The 24,614-nt window shown below is 42.9% G+C and overlaps 1 protein-coding gene across 1 annotated transcript in view; it reads left to right on the forward strand.

The window, feature by feature from the left end:
* LOC133348501 (unconventional myosin-Ic-like) overlaps positions 1–24,614 on the forward strand; it is a 95,137-nt gene that overhangs the window by 15,330 nt on the left and 55,193 nt on the right. Inside the window, exons 2-6 of the mRNA XM_061561343.1 lie at positions 6,944–7,096; positions 9,224–9,339; positions 12,497–12,695; positions 13,779–13,859; positions 18,992–19,171. Coding sequence (XP_061417327.1) covers positions 6,944–7,096; positions 9,224–9,339; positions 12,497–12,695; positions 13,779–13,859; positions 18,992–19,171 — 729 coding nt within the window. The remainder of the gene's footprint in view (positions 1–6,943; positions 7,097–9,223; positions 9,340–12,496; positions 12,696–13,778; positions 13,860–18,991; positions 19,172–24,614) is intronic.

The raw sequence follows: 24,614 nt of genomic DNA on the forward strand, positions 1-24,614 counted from the left end.
TTAACCTGAACACCTCCTCTGTCAGCCAGGGTTTCTGGGGAGGTCTGGACCGCGTACCCAAAGCAGCCATTGCAGCTGCATGAGTCACAGTCTTAAACCTCGCCCATTTCCCCTCGACATCAGGTGGAGTGGGGGACGATGCCAACCCCAGCTGCAAGCGATGATGAAATTCTCGCTTGCAACTTTCATCAGCTAACTGAGACCAGGCCACTTTTGGTTGGAATGGGATCCTGGGTGTACACCCACCACCGGAGTGGAAGAAAGGCAGGCGCATCTTACAGATGACTAGTCGATGGTCAGAGGAGAGATCAGCTCCACGGTAGGTCCTGGTGTCAAGGACATGGGTTCGCATCCGCTGGTCCGTCACTATGTAGTCCAGCAGATGTTCTTGCTTGGACCCGGCATGTAGTCCGGCAAAACAACCTCCTACCTCCTCGCGGTGCCGGACGGGCAACACTGTCGTGGGCAGTGCTGTGGGGGGAGGGCCAATGCCCATTGGCCTCTCCCCTCATGGCGTCTGTGACCACCACAGTGGCTAAACGGGGGCTCTGGACGGGTGTGAGGGGCTGGTAACCCCTCCACCTTCAATTAACCACCACTAAACCACGAATTAAACATAAACCTGTAACAAATAAGCTTGTGCCGGAGGCCCCGGGGGGTCAGGCTTTTATGACGTCTCCTGGCCAAACCCCATTTGGCGGAGCCAGGAGATTGAATTTTCACCCTCGGGGCTCCTCCAGAAACAACAAAAAACCATTGCGGATAGCCACGTGGAATGTTCGAACTTACACACACACACACTTACACACACACACTTACACACACACACCTGTACACAGCTGTACACACACACACACTTACACACACACACACTTACACACACACACTTACCTGTACACACACACACACCCCTACACACACCTGCACACACACAACAACAACAACCGCCATTCGCCACTAAGTGGCGGTGACGTCACCACGACGCTTGTGCCAGGCCAAGTGCACCTTGAGGCCACGTGAAGTGTCGAACGCCCGCTGGCAGGAGGTCACGGGGCAGACCCAGCAGGTGCCACGGGTCGACTGACCGAGATGACCGAGATGACTGGCTGATGCACCACCTGTGCCCCCTACTGTACCAACTTGCTGTGCTTTAGCCACCCGGCGCTCCGATCGTTGTTGTGAGCGTCGCTCCTCCGCCCTCCGTTGTTGTTGGAGGGCGACTGCCTCCAACTACCCAGTAGCGTCCTTCACGAGCCTCCTCCACTGAGGCCGATCTTGACACCGCTGCACACACACACACACACCTGTACACACACACACTGTACACACACCTGCACACACACACACCCACACACCTGTATACTTAGATTGTTTTGTTACTTACAGGAGAATAATACCAAGTATTTACTCATCAAAGCCTCAATGAGATTCAAGACACGTTTCGGGATGTCTCGCCATTCGCCATGAGTGAGAGTTTGCAAGCTGGAGGAAAGCGCAGTACCCGTAGGAAACCCACAAGCATTTTGTGCGGTTCACACATATGGGATTCCACACTTTCTATACTGCACTGACATCTGGTCGCCTCGCAGCCCAAACAGGTTTGTGAGATTCACATTGTCGTGATATTCACCAATCCGTGCCTCCAGAGTGCTGAATTACAAGTTTGTGCCAACTGCACCCTATTGCACACTCGTATGTCCAACGACAATCGCTTACAAAATACCTTTAGGCTGTACATTTCACACATATCGTTTACTAATTATTAGTACAGATATAGCAAAATCACCGAGAGCGGTGGTATACAATCTCTCTCAAGTCACGGACGAATTCTAACCCTTCCACAAACATGTTCGCAGGCCCAAATGTGCCAACAACATGTTTTTCCAAATTAAAATTACCCTAAAAGCTCTGCAAGTCAATTACCCACCAATGTTGATGTGTCGTGAATACAATCTAAATCGTTGTGCAATGGGCGGTAATGTTTTTTTTTGTTGCAACAGATCCGCAGGCCACTTTGCCGTGGATTTGTGGTCCGCACACCACAGGTTTGGGAGCCACTGCCATAGAGAGCCTCTAAATGTTCTAAGTGAGCATTGAGTATTAAAAAATATATATATATATTTGAGATAGTTGGTAAATATTGTCTGCATTATGAATCTCCTAAATATTTACGTTCATGATTGCCAATGATTGATTTAATATGTATTTGTTACGTTTGATCCAAATACTGTAATATGTACATATTGTAATAAATTATAGTGGTGGCTGTTGATTGTAATGAGTTAAGTTATCTGACAAAAAAGAGGTTTGATATTTCATTCTAATGCCAAAAACAAATAAAAATTTCACAATAACATGAGTCCAATTGACAACTTTAAGGTACAGTATTTGGACATTTTATCCAAATAACCATGACGACATATACACATCCTGCACGTGACATTATTGTACGTTTATATACATTAACTGTATGTATATTTTGCATTACATTGACGGGAATACAATTGTGCCAAATGTTTGCCCATGTCGACCATGAGAGAAATGTTCATTATTTAGTCAATAGATGTAACGAAAAACACATTTATTGAGGGACTGCGTGTTGTCTTGGTGTGGTCTGGGACTCTGTTTTGCTGTCTTGCCCAAGCTTGTTAAATCAGACCTATATGAATAACGTATTTTTATTATGTATTTATATTTAGTGAGCTGCTTACGATTTTCTATATTTCGCGCTCCTATCGTCTTTTTGTGTTGTTTGTTGTTGTAACTTCTTGACCCGCCCATACTTGGGCATCTGTGGATAAAGAGCTTCATAGCTCATCGGATTCCCCCCGCAGTTTCTGATTGTGACATGTGTCAATAACGTCGCCTTAAAACGAGAAATATATCACAGGCGACAGTTCAGCCAATCGCCCTTCTTCATAACACATTAACAGAGAGCCCAGAGAGATAGTGGACAAGAGTTGGAGACTTACACTTTACACTTTTGGGCCGGGATAACAATGAAACATGCTTCCTGATTAACAGTTTTATATTTACATATGTATAGTTGCCTATTCGTGAAGTTAGCTACTCAAAATAGATATTACGCGTATGGTCTCAATTTCCAGAATAATCAGAAAAACTCGAAATTCAGGCCTGATTACAACAGTTGAGACGATATCAAAATCGCTCCGTTGTAGATTGACCCCAACCCCGTTGGTGATGGAGCTGATGTGACGCCACCTCTACACTTTCCCCGCCACAAGTTTTCACGTGGCATCGGGCGATGCCACTTTTGTTAGCATGAAGGCATTCTTAAATTTGTGCATCATGGAAGCCATCCAAAAATTCCAAGAGTCGATACAAATGTCCGAAATTTCTTTTCGACATCTGAAACCATGTTGGTTTTTAATCTCCACTTCAAAACACATTCCAAATAGAGATAATAAACAAGTGTGTGGGAGATCAAACACGACGCAACCTGGGAGTTCATCGGGAGCTCACAGTAAACATAACGTAAGGCTAAACCTCAACACCGGTATTAAAATAACATTTGCGACAATTGTAAATTATCCATTGTATGCAGATAGCCAACACCATGAGCAAAACCATGGTACCTGCAAACTGCAGCCACCAGCTGTTTACTGATGGCTATCTCTTCAACTCATGATGTGCTTACTCCCCACCTTGCATGCACTTGTACTCAAGATGCCTCATCCCTTAAAACCATTGCTCTGTTTTGACTACATCGTCCTTTTAATGTTTGTTTTTCCTGAACCATGTGAATGTTGAACAATATGGTATACATAATAATAGAGTAAATGCCTCCCTGTCTCTACCCAGCGTTTCACTTATTGTTTGTAAACGGTTTCGTCATTTTCTTACACGCAGCTTCAACATAGACAGCAACGTTTAAAGTTAAAGTGGCAAATGAATAACATTTGTACGGCGTTTCTGTTTTTTTGTATTTAAAAGACAATCTAAGAGATGCTGTCTTTATTCAATCGATGCGATCTGATGTGACGCGAAGCCATGACCTCGTTTGACCTGACGTGTGTGTGTGTGATGCGTGCATGCATTGCATCCACACCTCTACATGGACTTGCATGAATCGTTGTGTGTGTGCGCGCAGTGTATGCCGACTTGTGCCCTTTGGCTGTGTACGTGTGTGTGAGTGGTAGGCATGTAAGTGTGGAGCTGCGTTGTAGTGGATAGCGCATTGCGCTACAAACATGGAGACCTTGCTTCAATTCCCTGCCATGGATCACATGAGTGATGAGTCATATTGGAACTAATCCTGAGCCTCCCCCCCGCCCCCCCTAGGTTGACTCAGGCTTAAATGAGTATCTAGTGCAGGGTGTAAATAAGTAATATTAAAAAAAAACTTTAAAAAAACACGCTTTTATGAAATGTACGAGTAATGGAAGAACTCCACGACTCCAGGAAGTGGCCCCGAATCTTGCCACAACATAAGGGACCGTGGTCATTGACAGCCAACGTCAGTTTACCGTGGACAATTAGAGCCAAGCCGAAACATAACATATAAAAAAGATCGTTTAAAAATATAGAATTTTTATGGTAGAATATAGTATTGTCATCAGTATGACGTAAGTATACCAAGTTTGCAGTCTATACCACATTGGGAAGTGGGTTAAAATTGAGTTACAATATTTGAGGATACAACAACGACAACAACAACATCAGCAACAACAACAGACAGAGTGAGTTAAATGAAAGCGTGTAAATAAAACATTTGAACTGGGGACACAAAGATGCAGGGACGACCTACTTCTGCCCACACTACAATCATGTGCACTGTGCCTGCTCCTACTCTGGCAGGTGGATCAGAGGTCAGAGCGCAGAGGTCATGGGTCTCAGCGCGGTCACCGATGACTGCACACACAAAAAAACCATCACGCTAAATTTGAATCTGTACTTTAAAATTTGGCTACATTCTAGTAATGATGGGAAAATGATTCCTTCGACTGTATGGACGAGAGGTCATTTGAATAGATTTATTTCAGAAGTAGCCATGATGTGCACTTCCATGGGCCGTTTAGGTTTGCACTGCTCGGATGTGTTGTTATTAAATCCTTTATATTAAGTTCACTTGCTTGCTTGCTTGCGCGCTTACGACCGTGCAAATTTTTTCGGTCGTTTTTAACCCACTTCCCGTGATCCAATCGAGCTGACATTTTGCAAACAGACTCGTTGTGCGTGACAATTTATTTTCGTGAAAATTCTTTCCCAAAATTTTACACTTTTTAGGAATTCTTTTTTTATATTTAATTACTAATTGCTTAATGGTGGCAGGCAATCATCTGACCCATAGGTGGTAGCCATCTCAAGCCAGAGGACGAGAGGACTCTAGCCGCCACGCATATAAAGGATTTATAGTGAAAAACTTTGTTTTTACGGGTTAATTTTTTTTCGTGACGCAACGTCGATAACACACGTGGGATGAAGCTGGGGAATAAGATCCGGTATAATGTTTTAAAAGACGAGTTAGGAAAGTTCACGTATATGCATGTATTCTGTAAAAAAAACATCCAAATATAAATTCTGCCCTCGGAAGTATTTCTTCATCAATATGGAAGCTAATGGGGTGCTTGTCAGGGCAAAATACAGGTTGCATATTTGCAAATTGTAACTTTTGCTCTGGTTTGCGTGTCCAGGCGTTGGTAAATTCGGCAAGTTTTCAATGGAGAAGTTCTTTCATAGCAACTTCTAACGTCGTAGGTTCGTTCACATTGGACCATCTTTACGACCAACTCGATCGCCCGTCCCCCTCATTACGGACGGATAGAGCTAACGAATTAACGCTTTCAATCTTCATTGGAAAGCGGACAAAAAAAAGCCCTCAGCTCCGACTGACAATGCATGGGCTCAAAGGAGCTCTTTGTGTTTGTGTGTTTGCCAGACGTGGTGCTGATCACCCACCCCTCTCGTATGCTGTGCCAGCCTTCATAGGCTTCGCCCCAAAGTCTGTTAAGGCTATCAGAATCTGAATATGTATTTATACTGGACGAATCCGATTAGCTATAAAGTTCTTTTTCACAGATGTCCAGTAGGAGCGGGTCAGAACATTACAACAACAAACAATACAAACACACGATAGGAGTGCAATGTTTTTTTTTTATTAAAAAAAATATATACGCAAATAAAATAAAACTTTTTCTCATCTTACCAGGTAAATCCCACTCAGCTCTTAGCTTCTTTTTCAGAAGCGATCTCTGTCACACGTGGAAATGTATAGCGGCATATTATCTAAATAACACTGTGTGTGTAACGAACATTTGTTGTTGTTGCTGGGTAGTAACTGTTAGTTTCTAATTGCTTATGCCTAAAAAGTACAGAAAACGGCTATTATTCCCCACAAACTTAGCTTCTGTGACCAGGACAGTGATATTTTGAAATGTATTTCTAGATTTGAAGCTTTCGTGACTGCAAGGATTCATATTCTTAGGTTTTTTCGGTAAAGTCACGTAGGTAAAATTTTTTAATTTAAATTAATAAAAGTTAAATAAAAATAAAATAAAAATCACGACGTTTCGGAGGCAACACAAGCTTCCGTCTTCAGGTGGAACCGTCACAGCACGATAGCTGTATCAAGTACTCAATCGTGCTGTGACGGTTCCACCTGAAGACGGAAGCTTGTGTTGCCTCCGAAACGTCGTGATTTTTACTTTATTTTAATTTTACTTTTATTAATTTAATATTTTACCTACGTGATTTTGAAATGTACCTATTTTCAATGAGAAAACGGGCGAATTTGTGTCTTTTCGTTCACAAAAAAGTCCGGAAAAAAACACAACAAATTATTCAAAATTAACATGTATTCATACTAAAGTAAATACAAAAATGCGTAATCAATCGTGGTGTTTGGCGTGGGAGGAGCGGGCGGGGGTGGGGAAACGATGGCTGGCATATCTTTTGTCTTTGCACAACGCCGTGACGACTGCAGGTGGTGGAGGGGGGCGTGCGAATCGACCCGAGCAGCCGGCTCACGGCCCGGGACCACGTGGGCGTGCAGGACCTCATCCTGCTCGAGGAGTTTTCCAGCGAGGAGGCCTTCCTCCACAACATCAGCCTGCGCTTTGCTAGCGATCTCGTCTACGTACGGGCCCACCACTCTGCACCTCGCCACCGCAAACCGGAATTTCGGGCACGAGGAAACATAATGTGGCCACGTTTTTGTTTTTGTTGTTGTTGAGAACGTTACGCCTTCCATGACAACGTGGTACCTGTGTGTTTCGAGCAGCCATTTTTTAAATACAGATGATGATATAATGCTCATTGCTTTGTGACATTAATATAAACCCTTCTGAGGCAATTATCCCTTTTTTGAGAGAGAATGTTAAAACAATGTTGCTTTTTTTAGACGAAGGTTCCCTTCACAACATCAGATCCATTTTGGGTATTCCCACTGCATATCGGTCTGGGGTAAAATATGTATAAGTCCTGGCAGTTAAATTTCGATTTAAAGCTTTCGTGACTGCAGGGATTCATCTTCTTGGTTCTTTCAGTAAAGTCACGTAGAAGGGAAATAATAAAATTATAAAAATAAAACATAATGAAATAATTCTCACGACGTTTCGGCCACAACGCAAGCAGCCGTCCTCAGGTGAAGAACAGGTCTGTCGGGAAGACAGCGTCTGAATGATTTGAGGAAGACAGCGTCTGTTATGATTTGAGAAATCATTCAGACGCTGTCGTCCCGACAGACCTGTTCTTCACCTGAGGACGCTGCTTGCGTTGTGGCCGAAACGTCGTGAGAATTATTGTATTATGTTTTATTTTTATTATTTTATTATTTCCATTCTACGTGACTTTACCGAAAGAACCAAGAATATAATCCTGGCAGTCACCCTGTTTTTAGTAAAGGTGCAGCCCTGGAAGTGCTAGCTAACACCACTACTGGAGTAAGGGCCTCGACTACAGGAAGCTCTACAGAGTTCCACTAGAAGTCTTTGGTCTCCTCTTGCATGCTGGCCAAATGTCTTGAAAGAGGTGGGAGTAGCAACATTTTACTCCATCACACTCCACCTTATTTGCATTGCTGGGGAGGGGAGTTTAAAACTGTGGAAATGTGTTTCAACTGTGTTGAGATAAATCTATCAAATCTGCGACCATGGGAGTCCATTGTGATAACCATTACTCTCCATTACATTTTTTTTACTATATTGTCAATTTTATAAGATGGGCCAAAAATAAACATTGCACCATCATCATGGCATTGCTTTGTAACATAAAAATAGTAGGCTTTTATTTCAAAGGAATTCTTTTTTTTTCAGAGCAGAAGAAAAAAATTATGTAACTATGCTTTGATAATGATGCAGACTACTAATGTCTACCCAAATCTCAAAGAGTACCAAGACTCAGTCACCATCATGAGGAGACCATCACTCAGCAGCATATAGACAGTGGCTGATGATGTTGATGACCACGACGACGACGACATTGCTGACTTTCACGAGTGCTTAGATCTTCATCAAGAAAACCCTAGAATAACCCTTTTATTTTGTGAGCAGCCACGAAATAGACCCAACTTCTACGCCACGTGGATCCATCAGCGCGACACTGCGTGTGGTTGGGCAAACAAGGGGGCTCCCACGTGCCACTCACTCGAGAGGCCCAGAGGGCCAGCGACGAAACACCTGAGAGCCGTCCCGTTCGCTCGGGTGGTGGCGCGCATCAGGCGTAGGTCTGGGCAGCTTGCGGGCTATTGCGGTTAATGCCACGTGCAGATGAGCTGATGGGTGGGTGGGGGCTGCCAGATCCCGTACTCCTCAGGCCCCGGCTTGACTCGCTTGACCGCAAAGCACACGCACGTGGGGGCACAGCCCAGACACCTGCCACACGTGCGTCGAATGCACCACCAACCTTCCACGTAGCTGCGGGCTAATGCGATGATTAATTAAACGAACTAGAATGTATCAAAAACGTTATGTGTGTATATATATTAAAATAATAAAAGGTATTTGGGCAAGTGCATGTTCCAACCGATTAGGGTGCTGTGGAATTCCGTCACCTAATTTCGCTGAGAGAATATTTCGTTCGCGAGATGTAAATTGTCTGAACATTTCTCGCACAGGTATTATTGTGCACGCTTGTAAAAAAGACAATGTTAGAAATCCCGTGATTAAAAAAAAATGTAACGTACGGTTTCGTGATGCACTTAACTTTCATTGTCAGGGATTCCATTAAAAAGTTGACATGAATATATATATTATTTCTCTTTCAGACATACATCGGTTCAGTGCTGATTTCTATAAATCCTTACAAGGACCTTGGACTGTATGGACCGGAATATATAAACCGATACCAAGGGGTTCATTTTTATGAACTTGCACCTCACATGTGAGTACAGTACTTTAATTGTGTTTGCTCAGACGAACAATGGTGATTCTATGAATTACAAGCCGTCACGTAAATACTGCGTATCCGAGAGGATCAGTGAAGCAAATATAAAATGCACGTATGCAACGAAGCATCGATTCATTGGTCATTATCAATTATTATGCTCAAAATACATTAATTAAATTATGGGCATGAGAATCAGTGTGGAAATTATTAAGGTAAACCGTGCAGCTATAGAGACCACAATAAAAAAAACAATATATCCCTGAATTACTTCCCTGAATTGTGGCAATTTATTGAATCACGAGGGGGTTGAATTGTGAAAGGCCTAATACAGAGAGCGTTTAAATCATGCGTTCAAACATTTCGCTTAGATGGAGAATATTAACTCCTGTCATAACTTCTCGTTGTTTGTTTACTTATAAAATACAACAGATTAAATTCTGCATTAAAGAAATCCACACGTTGCAACAACGTTCTCAATAACTTTATAGTGTCGCTTTTTTGGAGTGTGGGCATATGGTAATGTAATTATTTTTTTTTTCCCTTTACCGAGGAAAGCCTCACAGAGTCTCAAGACTATTTTTCAGGAGGGTTCTGCAATGGGATGTGGGGGCCACTCACCATGAATTAAATAAATAAATCACGAATCAGTTTCTGTCATGCGATCGCCTGCCCGCCTTACAGCACGTTCATCCCTACTCGTTAGTTTCAAGTATAATATAGCTGCTATCATTTGATCATAAATCGGTAAATGTGCAAGTTAGTAACATCGCAGAGCTGTGTGAGATGGCGACGCCTTGGGATAGGACTTCATCCAGCAGTGGATTGATCACAGCTGCTGCTAATGATGGTGTTATCAATGTGCAAGCCATCAGTTTCTGAAAATTCTGATGCTCATTCCGTGTAATTTAAACATCTGCGCAATTTGCTTCCGGCATAACAGCGCGGCGATGTAGCCGTGCTGGTCAGGGACATTGTGATGATTTTTTTTGTCATTATATGAAAAGAAAGTACAATGTCTTCAGGCCATGTCTTGGAGAGACAGTGTAATACAGTAGTTTCATTACGATGAAGTCTCACCGATCCGGTAAAGCTGCATGCTATGCAGCTTGACACCAAGCGGTTGAGTGTAGATCACGTTTCGAGTTTTCTATTATATTGGAGCATGTCAAGTTCAACTTTCATCATGGGTATCTACACTAGAAGAAGCTTCATTTGCCCATTAGTCAGAGCACTTTCTTGGGTCATTTCCTTGTTTTTTCTGTAGAGTCTTGAAAGGAATCTTGCTGACCAGATATAACCAGAGTCCTGTGTTTCTTGACCTTTTATCTCGGACCTTTTATTTAGGAGCGGTAGTGTTCGTGGTTAGCTCACTGAGCTGTGAACCTGGCAACTCGTGTTCGATTCCGGCTTACAGTCAAAAGCAGTAGCGAGTATCTGAACTGGTTCTAGACCTACCCTAGGTCGACTCAGCCTCGAATGACTACCTGGTGCAGTGTGTAAATATCAGTTTAGGAGCCGAGCGTGGTGTTGGACACCCACTCTCTCGTTTGTCTTCATATGTGCTGGCTAACAGCACTACTGGACGTCAGTGAAAAAGAGCTTTTATAGCTAATCTGATTCTTTCACTATAAATAAATACAGTATTCTGATTCTGACTTATCCTGACAGTCAGTTAAAGGCTATCGGTGAGCAATTTGTATTTTTCTACCTCGGCAAGAAGTGACTAAATCGTGTCACACCAAGCTAATGTTACTGTGGTTTTTTTTGTTCGAAATTTCTTAACGCTCCTGCCATTTCTATATTTTGTTTGAGTTGGGAGTTTGACACTTTCAGAAAATTAACAAAATCTGGGTATTGTGAAACAAAAAAAGTACAGGTAAAGGAGCGACCTTGCAATTACTTGCTCATTCCACTTGCTGGTAGAAGGCCCTCCACGATGAGAGAGCTCCTCCACTGGAGAGAGAACCTGTGAAATAGCGCGAGTGTTTTCGAGTATCATCTTCTCCTGCCACGGTTTGGCTTGCAAACATTCCGTGACAGTCCAGCTCAGAGGTGTTTGTCTATCCCTCAATTGAGACACCGTGCAATTTAAATAGCAATATTCTTAGGTTTTTTCGGTAAAGTCACGTAGGTAAAAAATTAAAATTAATAAAAGTAAAATAAAAGTAAGATAAAAATCACGACGTTTCGGAGGCAACACAAGCTTCCGTCTTCAGGTGGAACCGTCACAGCACGATATCTCTTATATATACTGTTTTCTTGGAATTTCTCTCACTTGATACAGCTATCGTGCTGTGACGGTTCCACCTGAAGACGGAAGCTTGTGTTGCCTCCGAAACGTCGTGATTTTTATTTAATTTTTATTTTACTTTTATTAATTAATTTAATTTTTTTACCTACGTGACTTTACCGAAAAAACCTAAGAATATGAATCCTTGTAGTCACGAAAGCTTCAAATCTAGAATTAAATAGCAATCCAAAATGCTGAGGTCCAGGCACGGCAGTTGTATGCTTCTTTAACCCCCACCCCCGTCCATTCACTTCCCTCCTCACAGCAGTAAAACATGGGTTGAACATAATTAGTCGGCCGTCTGGAACGCTCTTCCTTTTGATATTAGGAAGCCGCTGGAGCTATGCACTTTTAAATCTCGATTGAAAATGTACGTCTTCAAAACTGCTTTTTGTTTTTAGTCTGATGTCCTTCCCACACACCTCCGAGTAGCACGGTTGGCTATGCACGGTTGCAAAAGAAGCTCAACATACGGTATATACAAAGTCAAATGGAAGATCGTGTGCGGTGGTTAAAGTGTGAGTACTCCCACCTCTTCCAAGACATCTGGCCGGCATGGAAGAGTAGGCCAAACACACCTTCTAGATGGACTCTATAGAGCTCCCTCTAATCGAGGCCCTTCCACCAGCACAGGCACAAGCAAGCAATTGCACGGCTGCACCATGACAAATAAGATGGTAATTGATCGAGACATTCCGTTTAAACGTCGATGGTGTTCCCGCGTTTGAGGATAGGGCATTTGTGGTGAGTGCTATGTTCCTGTGGTTTCCAGTGCTCGCAAACCCATCGGCATCATTTAGAATGAAGGTCCCAGGCAAAGTCAAATCACACCGTGCCCACCTGGTGTTGCTTCCTCGACAGATATGCACTGTCGGACCACGTGTACAGGGCCATGCGCTCTGAGTACCGGGACCAGTGCATTCTGATCACAGGAGAGAGTGGAGCTGGCAAGACCGAGGCATCGAAGAAGGTTCTGCATTTTCTGTCCAACGTCTGTGAGGCCAGCCCCAGTGTGGACAGCCTGCGCAACCGCCTCGTACACTCCAATCCCATCCTGGAGGTCACTACCACCCATTACACCCCCCCGCCCGCCAGCGCCTTCGGATTTATTTGTATACTGCAATCATCAGCGTCACCGCCAGCACCAAACAATCACATTTCATCATCTTGGTTCTTTCGGTAAAGTCACGTAAGAGGGAAATAATAAAATAATAAAAATAAAACATAATAAAATAAAGAAATTTATGATAGTATATTATTTTATTATTTTATTTTATTATTTCCCTCCTACGTGACTTTGCCGAAAGAACCAAGAAGATGAATCCCTGCAGTCACGAAAGCTTTAAATCGAAATCACATTTCACGTTTACTGTACAACATCATGTATATTGTACGCACCTATACAGCCCTTTTTGCCAATCCATTACTGGATGGGGGGTGAGGGTGGTGGGGGTTATTTGACCATACTTCACCGCGCCGTTCAGTGCGGGTTGGTGAAGACTGGGGAGCATACATGTCGGAGCATAGTACAGCACAACAATGGATGTTGTTGCACTTCTCGCTGCTGACAACGTGGCCTTGCAGCAGCCTCTTTTATGCAGATTATTAGGTTTTTTCGGTAAAGTCACGTAGGTAAAAAATTTAAATTAATAAAAGTAAAATAAAATAAAATCACGACGTTTCGGAGGCAACACAAGCCTCCGTCTTCAGGTGGAACCGTCACAGCACGATAGCTGTATCAAGTGAGAGAAATTCCAAGAAAACAGTCCTTGTATATATACTGGTTGAGGGTGGGAGGAGCCAAGGTAGGCACCTGGATATTATTTTTGTGAGGTTCGGTGTGGCTGAAGCACGCTGTTTTGCATGGCGGTGTCCCATCCAGGCATTATCCAGCTTCTGGGATCTTAAGAGATTGAGTGACTTCTGGGGAGTTTGGTTACAGCCATTTCAACATTATAGCCACCCTCATCCCATCTGAATCAGCCCCATGATGAGAATAGGCTTAACCCTATCACCAGGCATCAGCTTGTTTTTGCCATTGTCATGAACTCTCTACAATAGTAAAAGCACGCAAACCTCTCGTGTGATTTACAAATAAGCGAATGCTACCAATAACCTCCAGTGCTCTCTTTTTTTTTAACAGGCCTTTGGAAATGCACTGACATTGTGCAATGACAATTCCAGTCGTTTTGGAAAGTACATGCACATCCAGTTTGACTTTACGGTAAGGTGTCCGTTGGTGTTTGTCTCCTTCTGCCACAACATTTTGTAAATGTACCAGGGGGTGGTGAGCCCGTGACTCGCCAGTCACATGGAGCTCCCGAGCAGTTCAGATGCGGTTCAAGAGAGACACAGCTCATTTACTCATATTCCATGTACAGGGGCTCCTCTACTTACGAACGAGTTAGGTTCCGGAGGTCTGTTCGTAAGTCGATTTGTTCGTAAGTCCAACTTTACTCGTGTCGATTCCAAGCACACTAAACACACGGAATGGCTTTAAAAGTTTTATAATCTCCTATAGATGTAGATGCCACTGGTTTTTCATGTTCGGCAGATTTAGATGCCACCACCGCTATTTATTGCGCGGTGGTTTAACTTATGACTCTCGGTCCGAACAGGCAACTGGACAGATTTGTTCGTATCTCTGAAAGTTAATGAGACAAATGTTCGTAAGTAGAGGAGTCCCTATAACTTCATTTCTAGCAGGAAAAAAAATCTGCAAAAACGGGAGCGGCCCAGGGCACTTACCCATGACAATGCAGCCAGACATGAGTTCTCCCAAGGGCACTCCCGCTGATATCTCAATTAAAAACTGCATAGCCAACCGGCGCCAGCGAAGTGGATCATAGGGCAGAAACCTGAGCCATGCCTCTACTATATAATGTGAAAAATATGCCCTCAAAATAAGTGAAAAAAATGCATGCATTTTGGGTTCTTTAAAAATGTTTTCTTATTTCTAAGCATATATATTTTTCAAATTTCATAAATGCATTTATTTATTTGCAGTACCTGAACTTCAGAAAATAAGGAATGTTGATTGCAATGGTTTGGGAAAATATCGGGAATGGATGTTGAAAGGATACCACAGCATGGCGATGCTTACCAGAGTAGACCGAACAAGCAGTAGGGACGGAGCAAGAAAGCGCCGGTTAGACAAAATGAAGAAGGACGTGGAGCAGACAGGTTCAGACATTAACGATGCATTCGAATTAGTACAGAACGTACACCATTGGAGGGACTTTATTTAGTTCCACCATCGTGGAAGCTGACGCAAGGGATGGGAATAATATTTGTTTATCTGTGTGTGACTCTAATCCAACAAGACTTTGCGTGTGTTTAATCGTAAAATGTTGCCTTGTTTGGATTGAGAATGAAAGCAAAAACGATCATTTGTGCAAAGCCGTCTCTAAATACAGAATGACAGGAAGGCAAACACAAATTAGAACTAATGCAGTTTTTATTATGCAAGAGAATTTCTTCTGCACTTACATAGTGCCCCTTGAAATTTTATTTCATGTAAAAGGCCATCAAATGCACAAGGGTTTTGCAGCAATAAAGATACAACTTTGATTATGAGCATGTAAACCTTTAAAAGTATATAAACCTGTCCACCTAAGTACAGAATACTGGAATGGAATCAGAAAAAAAAAACTGCGTTGTGCAATTATTTTGAGGAAATGTGTTTATTTGCTTCAAAGGACAACCTTTATTCTTTACAGTAAAGATATTTCAACATCACACTCTTTAATTATATTATCCGATCACGATATTGCTCACCATTGTATTATTATTAATGCATATCGTTTTCTCTTCTCAAATTTATAATTGAAAAGCCAAAAATTAGTTTTTTTTTCTGATCATGTATGTTTGTTTAAAAAAAAAAGGTTGCTGTATCTTCAACGACAGCTTCTTTTTTTCATGCCCGATTGAGATGATCAATTCATAATGAAAAAATATTACAATACTTCTAAGGTTTAATACTGTACATTCTTAATTGGGTGCCACTGAATCCTCAAGTTTGTCATCTTCAAGGCCACGCCTCCTGTTTTTTTTATTTGCCTGTTAAAAAAGTTTTTTTTTTATTTTACAAGTTAAAACCCACTGAGATATATAGCTCTTTTTTCAGAAGCGACCTGGCCACAAATGGTAGCTGAACGATGTGGCTTATGACGTGGCAATTTATAGCAGACAAATTTTCCAAACCCATGTCGATTCTAAACGTGGAGGGGAAAACCAGAGAACCCGGAGAAAAATCCACGCGACCACGGGGAGAAAATGAAAACTCCACATATACAGCAGGTGTCAGGGTCGGGATCAAACCCACGACCTCCTGTGCACCGTGCGAGATAGTTAACATATCACCATGGCGAGTTTAAAGACAATCCCTCAATATTCACTAGTTGCTCAACGGAGTTAATGCATTACTGTCAATTACAGTCAATACATAGAGCCATGGTAGAGACATAGACGCAGAGAAGAAGAGGAGGGTATTCTGAGCAACCTGGAAATATGAAAAGATTACAATGACATTCTCGTCCGTTGACTTTGACATGAACAAGTTGATAGCAGACACTTACACCACAGTGCGTAGAGCAATAGAGCGTGACATAGGTTAATCCGCTATCATTAGGCCTATCAATCAAATTCGCAAAGTCCTCTGCTCTTTGCGGTGTCATGCCAAAAGGCGTCATCTGGTCCAACACCATGTGAGACTAGGCTCTAAGGAAAGCTGTCACGGGTGTGAACCAAATCAACTTCAAGGATAGTGCGTATATTATCAGAGTTATGTTTTTTGTTTGTATTATGGCTGCAGGTATTGTGGTCTATGCAAACATGACTCCTTGTAAACAAAAAGGTGTCAGTTTTGTTGCCAGATAGAAAGGTAAAAAAACAATTATCATATTTTTTACTGGCAAATGAGGTTCCATTAGTGTAGAGGTGACTCTTTTTAAGCAGATGAACGTGTCCACAAAGTTCAGCCAACTCTTACGGCCATTTGAACATTAGCATTGTGCACTTTTGAAAAACTAAATTCTTACTTTGTTTACATTTGTAATGGACACTTCAGTTATTGTTTGTTTATTATATGGCCGTAATCATGTACTGCCTTGCGTTGCTGGATGAAGGCTGTGTTGTTATTCATGCGTGTGGCCACAAATCGCCGTATTGGTCAATGCAGTTTGGTGAATGGGGTATGACCAAGACGGGGTCAGATTTCATTCCGCCCTAATGTTACTTGCTGCTGGAATTTTATCTCATGTTGACCTGCATTGACCAATGTGGTGAAGTATGGTCAAACGACCCCATTCAGTGACACTGCATAGGGAGGTGATGCAACACAGTGCAAAACCAACTCACCACTGCTGCCCGACTATATGGATGATACCTGATTGCATATTGGGTGGCCTTTAGAATATTGTAGTAACGTAGATGTACTCCCCATAATCTATTTTAATTGAGAGAAATGTCTTACTATTATTATTTGGTTTTTATTCTCGAAATTTGATGCATTAAATATAGCTAAACATCGTCGAGGTGAATTGCAGTAAATTTGAATCGTCTTTGACGACGATCTTTTAGCGAAACGTGAAGGTGAGTTTCAGAGGCGCTGCTGAGCCCGCTGTGTACGAGCTGGGCTGGCGATTATGCTGGCCCACTCCAGCTGCGCTGTTTGATGTGACCCACCCAGGCAATTACCCAGGCTGACGAGGGCTATTGGCACTCACAAAGGATTACCCCGGCTTCCAGAAACAATTTATGATTTGATCCTTCCCTATGGCAGAAGCAGCCTGAGAACTTGGCACAGATGGTTTTAAAGTAATTCCTTGACAACCTCCCACCGCCCCCCCTCCGATAATTGTTTTAACTAAAGCATGTTTTGTTCATGCGGTTAAGTTTAAGATTTAGAATTTCACGTCGCATTGAATGCACGTCCTGTGCACGGAAAAATGGGTCGACGTTTTTTTTTTTACAAAACAGGTCATTGTAAGGTTTGAATTTCGTTTTTCAAAAGTGCACAATGCTAATGTTCAAATGGCCGTGAGAGTTTGCTGAACTTTGTGGACACGTGCATCTGCTGTCACAAAGCGAAAAAAAAATCTTAAAAAGAGTCACCTCTGTTAAGTGACACCGCTAAGAGCAGAGGAGGACTTTGCGAATTTACTTGTTGATTGATAGGCCTAATGATAGCGGATTAACCTATGTCAGGCTCTATTGCTCTACGCACTGTGGTATAAGTGTCTGCTATCAACCGACGAAGGAAAGATGTTGGCAACTGTAATCGCAATGGAAGCCTCCAATTGTAGTATCCAACATACCTCAAGATTTGTACAGGTAACAACACATTTATTAAACTATCGGTCCTAGCGATAAGCTGGCAATTGCACAAACCTGCGGTAGAAGTTGGCAAATCCATCAAGAGACATTAATGAAAAGCATTCTTGACTGAAGAATGCAACATGTTGGATGCCTACACCATTCTTGCTCTTGTGCAGTAATTCAAGAATATGACAAGATTATGCCTCGTAAAAAATCATGCTTCATTACTCCAAATTTATTTTTTGCGCTTGCACTTCGGGTCAGCTTGGGCATGATACGTGATTTCTTTAACAGAAAGCCATCGCTGTTTTATCATTTAATGCAGGATTTGTGTTGCACACTACGGTGAATTAAAGAGTTTTATTCCTACACAAAATTCATATACAGTACAGTAACACAACACTATCTCAGAAAGTGTTTTTTTATTATTATATATTTTCAGAAATGTGTTAGTTGTCAACGTCCTGCTAACGTTGTGCTTATATTATATTTTATAATTGCGCGAGTTATTTACTTACTTCTTTTAGCTCTGTGCAGCGTCTTGCGACCTCTGGGTGAAGCACGCTTTATACGTTTTCATTATTATGATTCGCTTGATTACCCTACACTTGCATTCGAACTAGTGAGATGATGCTTCCCGTTTTTTTTACGTTTGTCAAATTTGAATCAAGATGAAGATAACATTCTCACGACGTTATCGATGTTTCCAAAATTAAAGCCACCAATGAGATACTTATTGGTATGCCTGGTGGGAAATGCTACGTCTGTAACGAATTGGCATGTTCTGTTTACGTGACAACCCTTACTAATTGACTTTGTCGGGTATGGTGGCGGGTTTAACTACACATTTATATCAACGCAATCTAACCCCCCCAAAAAACCTGTATTATGTATGTCTGTCTTGTTTGCCTCTCACGTCTCAGACGTTTTTCCAACCAAGCAGACGGGTCGATGGGAATTTTAGCTACGGCAACATCCCCCCGGGGCTCGGCACGAGCAGCTCTTGATTGTCCTGTGTTCACGTGGTCACTGGTCCAGGGCACGCCCGTAGGAGGACACATCTTGAACTTCCTACTGGAGAAGTCACGGGTGGTGCTTCAGCACGGCGGGGAGAGAAACTTCCACATCTTCTACCAGTTGCTCGCTGGCGGACGAGAGAGCTTGCTCGACCGTCTGGGACTAGCGCGGGATCCAGCTCGTTACCGATATTTGGTGAGCGTGCGGTGCATGGACGAGTGTATGGTGCGCGCGCCGCGGTGGTGAGATGTTTGCTACCTCGCCTGGTATGAAGGAGGTTGTGGGTTCGATCCCGACCCTGACGCCTGCTGTGTATTTGGAGTTTGCGTGTCTCTCTGTCTCTCCCCGCGGTCGCGTGGATTTTTTTCTGGGTCCATATTTAGAATCGACATGGGTTCAAAGTATTTGGCTGCTCTCAATTTCCACGTCATGAGCCACCAATTCGTTGAGCTATCATTTGTGGCCAGTTCGCTTCTGAAAACGAGCTCGATAGCTCAGTAGGTCTTACCTGGTAAACATTCAATTAATTTAATTTAGTTAAATCAAACACACATTTTGTTGTGATATTTCCACTGCCCAGTGGTGCACCAGCAACAATAACTCAACACATTGAATTTCGATTTAAAGCTTTCGTGACTGCAGGGATTCATCTTCTTGGTTCTTTCGGTAAAGTCACGTAGAAGTGAAATAATAAAATAATAAAAATAAAACATAATCAAATACAATTCTCACGACGTTTCGGCCACAACGCAAGCAACCGTCCTCAGGTGAAGAACAGGTCTGTCGGAAAGACAGCGTCATGCATATATTTATTATTTTATTATTTCCCTTCTACGTGACTTTACCGAAAGAACCAAGAAGATGAACTCAACATATTGGTCAATTAAAACTTGCTTATAATGAGGAATAGATATATATAGCACAGCTGATGTTTTGGGCAGTGGCTGAGAGATGCTATGAAGAAAGGCCATTGTCTAAAATTTGCCTATGAAATATAGTCTCGATCTTTCTTTAAGAGCGGTGTTAAGGATGTATTGAGTAAATGTAAATTACATACTTGTTCATTAAACCTTTGATTACAGGAATGGTGTTACAATGTTTAAGACAACTGTTGTAAATAATTATTCGCCATTGGTAATGATGTCCAATTGAATAAAATGTGTTTAAAGTTATAGGTAACTGGTAAAGGTGAAGCCCATAAATTACTTGTTCATGCCGCTACTTGGAGCACATGCCCTGTATACGTTGTCTGAAAGTGCATATCTGCCAAGGAAGGAGCACCAGTAGACTCGGTATGATTTTATTTCGCCTTGGACCTTCATTACCAATGATGCACATGGGAGTTTGCCAGCACTGGAAACCACAGAACATAGCACTCGCCACTAATGCACTATCCTCAAACGCAGGAACTGTATTGCAATTGAAACGGAATGTGTCGATCGATTGCCGTCTTATTTAGAAGGATAAAGGGGCAACCCTTCAACTGCTTGCTAATGCCTCTGCTGGTGGAGGGGCCTCCAGCAAATGGATCTCTATAGAGCTCTTTTACAGAGTATTAGGCCTAGTCTTCTACACTGGCCAGCCATCTTGGATTAGGTGGGAGTAACCCACACTTAATCAGTGTATCTAATTAAATGCTGTAACGCGATATTTATAGTAAACGTGTTTACTGTGTATTGTAATAACCCTAATTAAAATACAATCTGTTTGATACTGTTAAACATTATTTTTTATTTCGAATTCACTTTTATAATATTGTTTTTTACATTGATTTTTTTAAAACATAATTCTTATCTTGACAGTCGCTCACACTGTTGAGGGAGATGATTCCATCAAAGTGCTTGTGCTTGGCATAATGCATGCCAAGAAATGTCCCATAAAATGGTCTTGTCCAAACAAGCTTGCTAAATACCTCTCAACATTAAAGAACGTTGCGGGTAAGGCCGAGCAGTTAAATTCAAACTATGTAAACACCCATACATTATATTTGTCTTTAATCTCAAGAAATATTTATTTTCCTTTAGCATTTGCACATTTTTGGACAACTCATATATTTTTCGATTCCCCACACTTTGTATTTATTGTAACACGAGAGCTTATGTCACATCTACATTTTAAACAGTGCCCTACGCTTAAGCAATCTTTATTTACAAGCAGAGGTGGTGTCCAGACGGCTCACATTTCAGAGTGCTGAGCTAGCACAGCTGAGATCATCCTTCCTAGGATTCGAATCGGGGTTTCAGCCGCCCGTGATCAAACCAGATTCTCAGGTGTAGCGAGTTGATGATCTCAACCTGGTTCACCAATGTCGACATACAAAAAAGATAAACATCCCTTTAAATTGTGTTAAGCATTTCATTTAAACAAGTGTCATCATCATTACTTGCATTTGTCAGGGTGTGAACGTTCTGCCTCGCTACTGTGTGGAGCAGAGGCCATATGGAGATTTTTCAGACGTCGTAGGGGAGAAGGCATTGCGGGATTGCAGTTGGGAAGGGAAGAGGTCTTGCAGATACATTAGTCATCAAGTGTAGTGGAAATAGCGCGAAGCTCTGGTACTAATCCTGGGCTGTGACGGTACCACAGTCTTCAAGACCTACAGTCCTTGACCTCCCAAGGTCCACCACTTTACGATTCAAAGCATATGCAGTCGCCTCGTGTTTTACGCACGCGTTCGATTAATTTGCACGTAGTTTTGTTATGCGCGCACTATTGTTGAAATAACGTGCTCCAGTGCGTTGGCCATGGTGTACGGAACACGCTGCGAGCTAATCGTTAGTCAGGCAACAAAGTTCAGTGGCGATGCTGCCTGAAGTGCAGTACGACAGCAACAAGCGTGGGCAGCATTGGCATCTCCTTCTCGCGCGCGTGCCGTTGTGAAGGTCTTGTCCACGTGAATGTTGTCTTGTGCATGACTTTGCCTACCAAAATTAACTATTTTTTTACTCATCTTTTTTTCTTTAAATAGGCTGTTACTATCTTTAATACATGTATGGTAGTATTGTAAATATATCTCCTATAACCAGTGAAATATGTAGACCTAAGAATAAGGTTCGATCGCGTGCTCTCCTTAACCCCAACCATTTTCTTCATTTCATATGGGAAAATTATGTTTGATTTACACGATTTAGAGTTTCGCGCCGTTTTTAAAGAACACAACCCCCGCATAAATGTTTTGTCTGGATATTTGTTTTTCAAACCCTAAACATATGCTGCTAGATAATAATGGTCGGCAAGCCAGTGTGGATACACAGAAAGTCTCTCTGCTCATACATGCCTTTTCCCATAACGGTCTCCAACAAGGCATAAAGAGTTGTCATGATTGCCGATATTTCCCATGAATAAGCAAACGAAGCCACTACACGCTGCATTCACCTGATGGTGGGCAGTCACAGACCAAGGTGCCATGGGCGATTTGACGGCACCGGAGTTGAGAAGCACTGGTCTGAGCATTTCGGTGAGCTTCCATACAATATACACCTGCTTTTACACGTGCAGCTTGCATCAAAAGAAAAAAAAGAGACATCCTGATTTACCACCGTGACAGGTATCAATCAACAAAAAACTGTAGGTGTGCGTCAGTCAACATTGAGGCACCTCCATGGACAAAGTGAGGGCACGCCTCAAGCTTTGCATGGCAGGGCAGAGCAGTCTTGGGTTAAAGACCCGAATCCACAAAGCAGAGGTCGCAAACGGGTTTTGATTCCTTACCCGTACCCGTACCCGGCCGCACCAGGGTCGCAAATGGGTACCCGTACCCGGCCGGGTACGGGTACCCGTTCCCTACCCGTACCCGTACCCTACCCGAAATGAGTGACAAACGGTGACTCACCAGTGACTCACGGTCTACCCGTACCCGGCCGCACCAGGGTCGCAAACGGGTACCCGTACCCGACCGGGTACGGGTAGCCGGGTATCGGGTAGGGTACGGGTATCGGGTACCCGGTTGCGACCTCTGCCACAAAGCCTCCAGGCTGAGTTTCTCTGACAGAGGCCACACCCTCAGAGACCACGCCCCCCTCAAGAGCTGGGCACATGTCACGTAGGTAAAAAATATAAATTAATAAAAGTAAAATAAAAATAAAATAAAAATCACGACGTTTCGGAGGCAACACAAGCTTCCGTCTTCACCTGAAGACGTCTTCACCTGAAGACGGAAGCTCGTGTTGCTTCCGAAACGTCGTGATTTTTATTTTATTCACCTGAAGACGGAAGCTTGTGTTGCCTCCGAAACGTCGTGATTTTTATTTTATTTTATTTTACTTTTATTAATTTTAATTTTCGGAGGCAACACAAGCTTCCGTCTTCAAGTGAATAAAATAAAAATCACGACGTTTCGGAGGCAACACAAGCTTCCGTCTTCAGGTGAATAAAATAAAAATCACGACGTTTCGGAGGCAACACAAGCTTCCGTCTTCAGGTGAAGACGGAAGCTTGTGTTGCCTCCGAAACGTCGTGATTTTTATTTTATTTTTATTTTACTTTAATTAATTTACATTTTTTACCTACGTGACTTTACCGAAAAAACTAAGAGTACAGCTTTTGTAAACAATCTTCTGGTGACATCTTTGTTCAAGATGCCTACCTCGCCACGGTGTTCACTCCCATTACCCGCTTGTTTTGTCAAAACGAGTTCACATTACGTGTGCGTAATGGCGTAATGGTTCTGACATCATCTTACTTCAGCCACAAGGGTCAAACCGCACATTAAAGATGACATGATTTATGTTTCAGAGCGGTTTTTTGTGATGTATCGTAGATCTTAATGCGGACAAATAGTATATATGAAATGTTTATTTTTACAATATGTGGGATTTATCTGAGTTACTTTCTTAATGTTTCCCAGTCCTCTGTGTTTACGAATAAAGATGGAATTGTGCTCTCTATATATACACACACATTTTATGCATATGTGGGGGCCGTTGGCCCCCGAGGTCCCTCCCGCCTGCATCCCCTATTCCGTTTACGTTACCCCACCTCCCTATTACCCGCTACGGTTTCGCCGGCATTCGAACGCGACGCCCCTCCTGTTACAGCCTCGCACCGCGCTCCCACGCTGCGGGCATACGTGCGCACATCATCGTCAATCAAACGCCGTGCTCGCAGTATAGCCCTGTGCGGCACGTTACCAATGCGCATCCGTATCCGACACGTAACGAACGTATGCGCACTCCCACACACAGCTCTGCGCGGCACTCACTCAACACTGACCACCCACATTAGGATCGCGCACCTGTATTATACACGTCGTGAACGTGCGCGCACACACATACAGCTCCACACGCGATACCCACTCTTGCGCCGCTCTGCGCCGCGCTGGCCGCTCACGTTATGATCGCGCACCTGGGGTACGCCGATTACGCACGCCGAGAGCTTACGCATATACCGTGCCACACGCGTTCACACTTATAACACGAGATCACACGAGGCCACGATCAGCTATTAATGATTTATTATCCGCTACCTGGAACTAGATGTTAAATCAGTGAGTCGACGAGGCTGGCCTACGCTAATACCTCTATACCTATTCCCGATTTATCTGCTATGATTCTAATTCACCTTCTTACTCACTGTTAAGTGTCCACGGCGGTCCGCTGATCCTTGTGCTAACCGCGTGCCTCGGTGCGTCGCACGGACGTCCGGG

The sequence above is a fragment of the Lethenteron reissneri genome, chromosome 27 (assembly GCF_015708825.2).
Source record: "Lethenteron reissneri isolate LAM-NWPU_2019-01 chromosome 27, ASM1570882v1, whole genome shotgun sequence".
Taxonomy (NCBI): Eukaryota; Metazoa; Chordata; class Hyperoartia; order Petromyzontiformes; family Petromyzontidae; genus Lethenteron; species Lethenteron reissneri.